The 11,831-nt window shown below is 43.4% G+C and overlaps 1 protein-coding gene across 2 annotated transcripts in view; it reads right to left on the reverse strand.

The window, feature by feature from the left end:
- Positions 1 to 575: 575 nt before the first annotated feature.
- The window catches only part of ELP3 (elongator acetyltransferase complex subunit 3), a 109,527-nt gene continuing 98,271 nt past the window's right edge, over positions 576 to 11,831 (reverse strand). The window contains exon 15 of one of the 2 annotated variants that reach the window (XM_007466155.1): positions 576 to 1,872. In XM_007466155.1, coding sequence (XP_007466217.1) covers positions 1,796 to 1,872 — 77 coding nt within the window. In that variant the 3' untranslated portion in view covers positions 576 to 1,795. The remainder of the gene's footprint in view (positions 1,873 to 11,831) is intronic. The other variant, XM_007466156.1, reaches the window with a different exon arrangement.

Below are 11,831 nucleotides of genomic sequence, written 5' to 3' on the forward strand. Positions count from 1 at the left end.
TAACTTGAATCTGATGCTAAACACAACAGCCTGTTTGTGGCCTATTGAACATACACTGTACGTCTGCTTTAATTATTAAAGAAAAGGGCGCACTGACTGGAAGAATGTCCACGTTAAACATAAAGGTTAAATGCCTCTCTGGCTGGGAAGCCAGTGCCGATACTCCTTCCATGACAAGGCTTCCTTCCCAGGTGCCAAGACCATACTGACTCGCTGTGTATGTGCCGATCTTTTTTGTTTTTTGGTTTTTTTCCCCCAAGACTGTCCTGAAAACCACGCTTCTCTGGGGCAGTTCCTCAGTTATCTGAGAGGCTGTGTTCTGGGCTATAATCGTCAGTTTGGCTCAAAATTGAGAGGTAGCTGAATTCCTTAAGTGGCACTCACAGAAAGCCTCTGCAGTGCCACAGCGAGCCCACAGGAAGTCAACGCCATTTGCCTTGTAGCAGTTTAACAAAATGGCAAACAGGACCCAGGAAGAAAGAAACAGTGCCGCAGGCAGGAAACCCAAACCTGTAAACTCACAGCAAATGTCACTGCGTTTACAGGGAGAGGAAAACACCTGCCGTGATTCTTCCTTGTATGCTGAAGATTTTATTTTCCAAACCTTTAGAAGAATCAATTCCATTTAATAAACCTTTGTAAAATGCCACAGAAGCCAAGGGATGCAGGGTTAAGCTACGTTCTTAGAACTGACCCTCTCCAGGCTGAGTCTCCTTAGATTACCTGGAAGTTATATAGAGGCAGTTCTATAAAGATGAAACTTTGAAAAAGCTAGTCTCTTTCCTATTTTTAGATTTGGGCCTGTTTTCCATTTTTTTGCTTTCACAAAAAAGTTTAACCCTAACCTTTCTCCATTTAAAACAAACCAAAATCCATTTAAAGAATTAAAATAAAGGGAACAGCTCCTGTGGATGTGCCTCTTGACATCCACAGATATCACCCAAACCCAGATACATGCACGGCAGACTCTGCCTGCTCAGGACAGACCAATGGGGAAGCCAAACGCCTCTCTGGGAGAAAGTGCCGCCCACGGTGTTTTGCAATTGTCAAGAGTGTGCAAAGTACAGACGATTAAAAATGTGAAATAAATGGATGTCTGTAATGGCCCTTCATAGATGGTAGATGCCCAAATGAGAAAGGCTGGTTTCAAGCTTGAAACATAAGCCTACAATCTTGCTTCTTCTCTCCCCATCACACTGTTATTTCAAACCAGAATGCTGTCCGTGAAAAGAAAAGCTCATTTTCTTGACCTGTGCTGGAAGGCATATGTAGTTATAGGTCAGAGATCAACGTGACAGTTTTCACATGTCCCAACCTGGCGTTTTGTCTGTACAGGATATAAATAACCTGCTGATAGAAACTAAGTGTCCTCCTCAAATGACATAGCCAGTTTTTAGTTCATGAACCATGCAGTTCAAATGAGATGATCAGTTTGCTTTTGTCACTGTGCCTGAGTCATGGTTAGGTCACTTGCAGGCCTCATGCAGAATTTAGAAATTGGATACAGGACTTAAGCCTTGAAACGGAAGTGACGTCTTGAGAACATGCAGGAGGGCGCGGTGCGGGGGCTCTGAGTGCCCAGGCTCTGTGGGCTTGGTCAGCAGACACCCGGCCTGGCCCTGGGTGCGGCTTCCAGTCTCTGTGGCTCCAGCGGGAGGGCGAGGGGGAGGCTCCTTGTCAGGGGGTCAAGGGAGGTCCATGTGCTTCGCTCAGCCTCTGTGCTGAGTGTTCAACACATCCTGAATCTCTGTTTTCTGCCAGGGAGGATAGTTATCAAGGTGCGCTGGTGTGGCGGTTATTTTAGATGTTTTACCATGTACGGACCTTGCAATCTGTAGCCAATCTTTTTGTAATAATTCCTGGTGCCAACCCCTGTGAAGCAGCAGAAAAAAAAAAGTCAGAAGAGTCTCTTACTAAGCATTACTTTAGCAGCCCTCAAAAGCCAGCACACGTGCCCCTCGTAGCCGTCCTCCTTTTCCCACTCTCATTCACAGACCAAAGTCCTTTCCAGATCGAATCTCATTTGATTAAGTTTGGAACTTTAAATAAACATTCTGAATTCAAGCTGCATTAAAACACAGGAACTGTATTTCAGAGCCTGTGGGTTTACAATCCTATGGGTACCATGCAGCACGCCTTTAGGTGTTATAGGTGAATGGGAAGTGGTGGATCTAACGTGTGAGATGTCCACACTCCAAGTGAAGCGAGACAGCGTTATGGTTTCCTGGAAGGTTGAACGAGAGGTCAGGTATGGGAAGTGCAGTCTCCACAGCCGCTGGCAGCCAGGGTGCCCTGACCAAGCGAAGTGTCAGTGCCACTCACTCATCCAGAGCAACGATTTTCACCAAACACCATCAGTGACATTAAATTAGTGCTACTTAATTTGCATTTCATTCACTTTAATTTTTTGGGGGGGGGTATTAATTGGTATACTTATTTTGATATACGAGCAGTGTACGTACCAGGAGTTTATGTCAGTTTTATATTTGCATCCATTTGAGGAACACTAGCTTATTTAAGTCAATATTAAAGGTCCGTGAAGTTTTTTTCTTTAAAAGGAATCATTATCCTAAATGGTGCCGCTATAATGAAACATCACATTTAAGAAGCTGAGCTCCTAGGAGGATAAAGCATGGCTTATGTGGTATTAGCTATACGAGTGGCTAAGAGAACGGGCTTTCGATCATTCAAAAGATACAGATTTAAGGTCTAGACCTGTCATTTTAAGGGCTGTAGCTTTGGCCAGTTAATTACATTTTATCATCTATAATAACGTACCTGTGTTTTAAGGATATTAAATATTAAATGAGATAGTCCTTGATATGTGCTTAGTCCGGAGTCTGGAAAAAGCCAATTCCTCCAGAACATTGGCTGCTGTTATTATTTTAGAGCTTTTCATGGTCTGATATCTGATTATATTTCTAGCTTCACTGCTTGCTACTATTCTCCCCGAAACATTATGCTTCAGCCCCAGTGAAGATTTAACTTTTCTAAAAGCTCCCGGCGTGTCGGGCTCTGCCTAGCTTCCAGGCTTGGCTCATGCTGTGCCCTCTAGCAAACTGATCGAACCCAAGGAGCGGGTCGTGGGAACCGCTGATCTGGACCTCATCGGTCAGAAGCACAGTGACAACCTAGACTTGCAATTGGCATCTGAGGTGGGGTCGGTCCTGCGGGACCGACCTGTAACCTGTGGAGTCTGATGCCACCTCCAGGGAGACAGTGTCAGAACGGAGGCAAGGGTAGGCCACCTGGCTGGTGGTGCAGAGCTGAGTGACCTCCGGCGCAGTAACGTCGTGGTTTTCGTGTGTGTCACGTAAAGGAAGACGCCGGCATTTCTCTTTACTGTGCTCCTCCCCATGGCTCTCCCCAAGGTGCACTGCGATTGCCGGTCGGCCTCCCCACGTGGTGGAAGCTCTATGTATCTTGTTCATCACTTTGTATTCCTAGCGATCAGTATGTGCATGAAATCAGATCACTGCTAGCCCCCTCCAGTCTCGCCTAATTCTGTAGCCCAAACATTTAGTATTTAGGAATAGGGTTTCCTACTGTGTTTTGTTTCCCACCTCTTTCAAAAAAAATTTCAAGTATTGAGAAAATGGAACTGAAACTGATGTGATGAAGGTAACAGAACTGTGTCATGTGATAATAGGTCACTGGAGAATTTCCCTTTTAATCCAAGGATTACTGATATTCCGTCTTGCACAATTTCAACCTTGTCTTTGTGCTCTAATCATTACTTTTGTTCAACACTGTGGCTTGGGGTAGAGCAGGGGGAAGACAAAAACATGAACAAATAATGGGTCAGGCAGCAGCTCAGACCCACCGGATCCGGGAAGACATCTCACACCCCTCAGAGGGTACAACCACTTTATTGTTTGCACTCTCTCCTTAAGTTCTATATCCGTAAGCATGTCCTATGACCCAGCAAGTACACTCCCAGAGTGAAAAGAGAAATGAATGCTTACAGCCAACAAAAGACATGTTACGCATAACAGCCAAAACAGGAAATAACGCAAATATCTATCAATAGTAGAATGGATAAATTGTGTATTTTCACACAATGGAATATGATACTGCAACAAAAAAGGAAGAACTAGAGCTAGCTGCAATGCCATGGATGAATCTCACAGACCTAATTTTGCATGAAAGAAACCAGATGTAAAAGATTTCATCAATGCAAAGTTCAGACACAGGCAAAACTAATTTTACAGTGATACATGTCAGAATACTGGTTACATTTGGAAGATGATATGGACTGAAAGAGGGAACAAGGGAGTCTTCTGGAGTGCTGAAAAAAAAATGGTATATCTTGATCTGGATTAGAAGTTACATGGGAACATACACAGGCAAAACATTATTAAGTGGTATACTGAAAACGTTGTAATTTATTGCATGTACGTGTTAGCTCAATTTAAAAAAACTCAAGAGGGGGCAAATCCATTTAATAGATGTTCAATGTGTTTTGAGAGCTCAACTTGTCCAAAGAATTCAGCAAAATAAGGAAAAAGGATGAGAGGCAGGTGCTTAAGAAATCATTACTGGAGTGATCACTCTATCACATAGATGCCTCTGAAGTCATTCAATGCGGTGCTTTCTATTTCTAGAATCCTGCATGCTAGAAACTATTTTTTTCATCCTCTTTCTCTGCACTTTAAAAGTTCACATTCAAACTGAACTATGCTCTGTGACATGACAGCATTCGTCAGAGGCACAGGCACCCTGAGATTAAAACGTGCTTTTCCTCATCACCTACATGTACAGACTATAGCATAAATCTAAGAATTCTGAGAAGTGACATGACTGACTTAACATTTGAAGGAGATCACTCTGACTGCTCTTTTGAGAACAGAATGAAAGCTCCAGGAGGGCAGGGATTTTTACCTGCAGACTTGCTAGCACCCGGAGCAATGCCTGCATATATTAAGTACTCGTTGAAATATCTGTTCAAAAAATGAGTAAGTAAGTGACCAAGGGCAGAAACAGGGAGACCAGTTAAGAAGGTACTGCAATAATCCAGATAAGAGATGGTAGTGGCTCAAAGTAGAGTCATGGTGGTGAAGAGCAGCTGGACCCTGGAAACATTTAAAGGCAGAGTCAAAAGAATCTGTTGATGGATGTAGGGTGGGACACAAAGAGAGGGGCCCAAGATGACTCTAAGGTTTTTGGCCTGAGTACAGGAATGGTTTGGAGAAAGAATGAACTGCCAGTTAGTGAGACTGAAAGATGGTGAGAAGAGGGTGGGGGAGGAGGACATCAGGAGCTCGGCTTCGGCTGTGCTGCAGGTGAAATGGCTATTAGACATTCAAGTGGGGATGTTAAAGAATACGTGATTTTGGAAGCCTTTTTTGCTCTTAGATGGTCTCTCTTATTCGATGCTCTTTTGGAAAGAAATTTGTTTTCTTTATCTTAATTGAAGGATAGTTGATTTATAATATTAGTTTCAGGTGTACAACACAGTGATTCAAAATTCTTATAGATTATACTCCATTTAAAGTTATGATAAAATACTGGCTATACGCCTTGCTCTGTACAACCTATCCTTGTAGCTTATTTTACACATAGTAGTTTGTGCCTCTTTTTTTTTTTTTTGCGGTACGCAGGCCTCTCTCACTGTTGTGGCCTGTCCCGTTGCGGAGCACAGGCTCTGGACGTGCAGGCTCAGCAGCCATGGCTCACAGGCCCAGCCGCTCCGCGGCATGTGGGACCTTCCCGGACCAGGGCACAAACCCGTGTCCCCTGCATCGGCAGGCGGGCGGACTCTCAACCACTGCGCCACCAGGGAAGCCCTAGTTTGTGCCTCTTAATCCCCTACCTTCCCTCTCCCCACTGCTGACCACTAGTTTGTTCTCCATAGCTGTGAGTCTGTTGGAAAGAAATTTCTGACTGGGGCAGTTGTCTTACAAGGGGAGTTGGCTGAGGAGGAAGCAGGTGGGTGGAGGCTGGTGGAGTGGGCAGCTGAAGACAACCTGGGTCCTTTTTGATACTGTTGAATCAACAACTAACCAAGTCTGAAGCTGCTCTACCAAGGAAGCTGTTAGGAAATAATGTTTTCTGTTTGGTTTAAGCCATTTTGTTTTGGTACTTTTTTGTATTGTACTAATATACATAAGATACTTATTTTAACCACTGTTAAGTATACAGTTTACTGGTATTAAGTACCTTCACACTCTTGTGCAACCATCACCACCATCCGTCTCCAGAAGTAAAACTGAAACTCTGTACCTAGTAAACAATAGCTCCCTGTTCCCTCTTTCCCCTGTCCCTGGCGACCCCCCGCTCTATTTCCTGTCTCTATGGATTTGGTTACTCTAGGTACCTCATGTAAGGGGAATCATTCCGTATTTGTCTTGTGGTGACTGGCTTATATCTTCAAGGTTCATCCACGTTGGGTTTAAACCATGTGAGTTGAGTTCTGTGTCACTTGTAACTGAAAATGTTGTAACTGACATGTGAGCTTGAGGACAGGAAGAGATTAAACACATGAGGTCAAGTCAGCACTTAAAACCATAAATCAGGGTGGTAATTCTGACCATGCTGCTGTCCTACTGGCAAGTCCCAAGACAGAGCTCAGATTCCTCAGCCTGATTTTCACAAAGATTTTCACGTCCCGTCTGGTTTACCTCTAGTTCCTGCCACAACTGACCTCAGTCCTTATAGTCCGGCGTTACCAAACCAGGCATAATTTCACTAATCCACTGGCTTGGCCGCTGCCCCTTCAGTGCTGCAGCCCAGGGCACTCCCATTCATCCCTGAACCCTCACTCGGACACCACTTTCACCTGGAGACCGCTGCACACACCTCCCCTCTCCACAGAGTCTGGCATTCATAACCCCCCTTGCCACGCTGGCGGGATCCTTTAGAGTTCTACTGTTTCAGTAGTCATGCTGTGCTTTATCTTTATTTTACTTGCATGTCTAACCCCCTTCCTAGAATGTTAGCCGTTTGAAGTCAATGACTTCTATCCTCAGGGCTTAGTACAGTGTCTGCATATAATCAACAGGCAATAAATGCTTGTGGATTTACTGTACTGTATTCAGTTATCATTATGTTGTGTATATATAAAGAAATGTGCTCCTGGGGGATGTATTTTTTTAAAAAAGAAAAGAAGAACTGGCCCTATGTTAGCTGCCAGGTAGTGGGAATGACTCAATGTAAAAGGGATGAAGGGGGTAGGGCCTCTTAATCTAGTTACAGATTTCCTACTTTGTTAGCTTACAGATGTAGAGGCAGCTCTCTGATTTATACTATTACCTCTAACTAATAAAAAACTTCCCCTAAAATCTTCAGAAATATTTCTGGATTTTTAAACAATTGAAGTACCGTTCATTTACAACGTTACCTTAGTTTCAAGTGTATAGTGAAGTGATTCAGTTATGTGTGTGTGTACACACACACACACACACACACACGACACTGAATATAGTTCCTTGTGCGATATAGTAGGTCCTTGTTGGTTATCTATTTTACATATAATAGTGTATATCTGTTAATCCCAACCTCCTAATTTATCCCTCCCCCCACTTTCCCCTTTGGTAACCATAAGTCTGTTTTCTATGTCTGTGAGTCTATTTCTGTTTTGTAAGTAAGTTCATTTGTATAATTTCCTTAGATTCCACATATAAGTGATATCATATATTTGTCTTTCTCTTGCTTACTTAATATGATAATCTATAGGTCCACTATGTTGTTGCAAATGGCATTATTTCACTCTTTTTTATGGCCATGTAGTAGTCTATTCTCTCTGTGTGTGGGCATTATTGTGTTCCTTTTTATGGCTGAGTAATATTCCATTGTACATATGTACCACATCTTCTTTATCCATTTATCTGTTGATAGACATTTAGGTTGCTTCCATGTCTTGGCTATTGTATCAGTCAATAATGCTGCAGTGAACACTGGGGTGCATGTATCTTTTCGAATTAGAGTTTTCTCTAGATATATGCCCAGGAGTGGGATTACAGGATCATGTGGTAGCTCTATTTTTAGTCTTTTAAGGAGCCTCCATACTGTTCTCCATAGTGGCTGCACCAATTTACATTCCCACCAACAGTGTAGAAGGGTTCCCTTTTCTCCACACCCTCTCCAGCATTGATTATTTGTAGACTTTTTAATTATGGCCATTCTGACTGGTGTGAGGTTGGCTTTTTATACTTCTAATTTTACAAAACAGATGCCATTTCCCATGGGCTTAAAGCAGTCTATTACAGAGAATTTCAAATATACAAAAGTAGAGACAATGGTATATTGAACCTCCACAGACCCACTACCCAGCTTCAACGATTGTCATTTCATCCATCAGACTTCTAATGCTTCTGTCTGTCTACCCACGAAGTCACAAGACAGATTTAACATTTCCGTTTGGTTCTGCTCAGCTCAGTCACTGGAGACATGTTTAATTCCCCTCTTTCAAATAAAGATGATGGTAATCTTTACCATCTTCTTTACCAGTTATTACCAGATTGAAGATGTGCAGCTGGTCAAAGAGCTTTACTTCCCCAAACATGCCACAAGCTTCATGTGTCCACCCTAAATAGCTGTAGAGGTGAGAGAGAAGCTGTTCCTTACACCTAACACAGGACTCAACACCCCTGGACAACCACAGAGTGCCATGTTCTGGGGTGCCCTGATTTCCTAAGTGTGGTGGTTAAAGGAACAGCTTTACTGGGGTACAACTCAGCATTCCTCAGTCAGATTCCCACTGAGTATGCAGGCTCCTCAGGTTCTCTACTTTTGCCCTAACAGGGGAGGTGGGCCCTGGAAACTGCTACCTTCAGGGAGGCCTTAAGTCTTTTGACCTCTAGCCAGTCTGGACTCCAACCTCTTACTTAAATGACTAAACAAAAATATTCCCCATTTGTATTTCTCTGTGCCTCTTGTTTCTTGAAAGAAAGATTCTTCCTCCGTTCCTACACTCTGCAGAACAGGCTGGCAAAAGTCTTAGCCAGCTTAGAAGGGAACACACCGGCACCAGCGTGGGTGGAGGCCACACTCGGCAGCCTTCTCCTCCGTGGTTAGCAGGGCTCCTACAGTCCTCGTCACAGTAACTTTCCTCTTGTTAGCCAGCCAAGAAAAAGCAATTACCTTTCACAGCTGACGTCAGCCAAGCTCCTGGACTGACGTGGGCAGCTGTGTCACAGGCTCCTGCCCTTGAGTGTTCTCTACCTGATCGCCTGCGTGCGATTCTGCCAATCCCTGGGCTGGGGGTGAGCAGGAGTAATCTCTGTGCAGCAGTCCTCAGGGAGCCCTAGTGGCAGAGCCGACAGTTGTCAGCGGAGCAGTAAGGACGGGGAGCAGAGGGGCAATCCAGATGCTTGCTTTGTTTTATCCTCCAAGTTACTGAACCCACAACCTGAATCTACCTATATCACGGGGGCCTTTTTCCTACTCTTGGAGGCAGGATAAATATTTTTATCTTCACTACTTTACCAGCTATGATGATGATGAAAGGAGAGAAAGTGAAAAAGAATACCTTGGGGCTCCCCTGGTGGCTCAGTGGTTAAGAATCCACCTGCCAATGCAGGGGACACGGGTTCGAGCCCTGGTCCGGGAAGATCCCACATGCTGCAGAGCAACTAAGCCTGTGCACCACAACTACTGAGCCTGTGCTCTAGAGGCCACGAGCCACAACTACTGAGCCCACGCACCTAGAGCCCATGCTCTGCAACAAGAGAAGCCACTGCAATGAGAAGCCCATGACCGCAACAAAGAGCAGCCCCTGCTCGCTGCAACTAGAGAAAGCCCGAGTGCAGCAATGAGGACCCAAAGCAGCCAAAAAACCAAACCAAACCAAAAAACTAGAAAAAAAGTGTGTGTGTGGGTGGGGTGGGGTGGGGGGGGGGGAAATCACAAAACCTTAAAAAGATGAATCAAAGATGAAAATGGAAAAAACCTAGCTGTTTATTTAAATTCTACTGATTCTATTAGAAAGTAAGCAATCTATTTTAACGTAAATTTAGAGGAAGCAGGCAAAAGGAGTAAACTAGTCAATGTGGTACCTGATTTGGCTGCAAAACTCTGCTTCTCCACCTTACTGCAGCCCTTTCTTTCTAAGGGGATAAATCCAACACCAGAGTAAAGCTTAGAAGCTGATAAATAAACACATTTTCCCTTTAAAAGAGAAAATAAGTCAGGAGCAGGAAATGAGCCTCAACTCAACCTAGCTTGTGATTCTGACTAACTCCATCTCAAAACAAAAGAAGCAACAACTTTATAGCTGAGCGACTGTGAAGTACAAAGCTAGAGGAAGACGACTCTTTTCTGAGCCCGTAAATACATGCCAGGCACGCATGCTGGATGCTCAACACACACCAACAAGACCGAGATTACTATCCTGGGAGGCACGAGAGTTTCAGAAAGGGTCATAACTCAAGGTCACGTGCCTGGGAAGTAGAAGAACCATAATTCAGGGCCAGCTTGTCTCCACGGCACGCAGAGTGTTCCCAAGGAGCCATGGTGCCTGTGTTGTGGGTGATGCCAGACCCTGCTTCCCCCGCTCTGGCTTTAAATATCTAGTTGGCTCTGATAACAGTACATCCATTTTTTATTAAAGCACAGAAAGGACATTTGACTTGTCTCGATCACCTTACCTCCTCTATCACTGTCTCAGTGTCCTTTGTTTGATAAATCACTAGATGAAACAAACATGGTGACCTTATTTCCATTTCACTAACAGAGCTCAGTAAGAAACAATAATTACATAAAAGATTCTGATAACATAGGCAGGCAACACAAAACTGTGTTAAAAGATATGGCTTACAAGTGTGAGAACTACTGGGAAGTGGGATACTTTTAAATAACAACTTGATAAATGTGGTCACCCTTTTTAAAATGAAGAGAAATACGATCTAGAGTTTGGGGGGAAAAAAAGCAAAGATGGAACAATGATGGAAACTAGACCCTAGAGGAGACAAGTCAGGAGTATTTAAGCTTACAGAAAAGGTGACTTCAGGCTTGATTACGGCAGACTAAATGACCAAGATCAATCAACTTTCCAGCTGAAGACAATTTAAAAATTTAGACAAAATTAAAAATGCTTCCACTAGAAAAATATCAAAGATCTAACAGTTATTATCAGGCAGAGAATAAGGGGAAAACGTGAGCTTTGAGAAGGAAGTAGAGCCTTTTCTGCCTCAGTGGTGATGCCAACCCAGGAAGGTCAGCCAGAGACAAATAGGATGGGAGGAGTCATGTGGCCACCAGAGGCAGAGAACCAGCTGCCAACACCTTGAATCTCACTCCCCTTCACGAAGGGAGGTGGGGAAGCAACCATCATCTAGGTCTTGAAGTGTTCCTGAAAGCAAATTCTCTCATAAAATGCTCAGCGAACAATAAAAACGAGGCACTTAGAGACGACAACGTGATAAGAAAGAAGAGACTTCATCTGGAGTCCCTGCCATTGTTTGACATAGACTGTAGAAAAGCTATGCTTACTACATCCATGGAGATGGATACTGAATTTAAGAATGTTTAGAAGCAACAGGAAACTATAAAACATGATGTAACAGAGTTGAAAAAGATGCCAGAAATCAGAGAATTGAAAGATAAAATAAGAACTTAGGCATCAATGGATGAGTTTAATGGTAGATTAGACTTAATCAGTGAAGTGTAAGTTAAGTCAGAAGGAACTATCAACAACGAAGCATGGAGAAACAGAATAACGGGTGGGGGAAAGAGGGTATGAGACACGATGGATACAATGAATAGGTCTAACATATGTTTAACTGGAGTCCCAGGATTAGGGGGAAGAGAATGGGAAAAAATCAATATATGAGTCAGAGACTGAAAATTACATGGAACTAAAAAAAAAAAAAAAAAAAAAAAAAAAAAAAACA

The sequence above is a fragment of the Lipotes vexillifer genome, unplaced genomic scaffold (genome assembly GCF_000442215.2).
Source record: "Lipotes vexillifer unplaced genomic scaffold, Lipotes_vexillifer_v1.1 scaffold308, whole genome shotgun sequence".
In the NCBI taxonomy this organism is placed as follows: domain Eukaryota; kingdom Metazoa; phylum Chordata; class Mammalia; order Artiodactyla; family Lipotidae; genus Lipotes; species Lipotes vexillifer.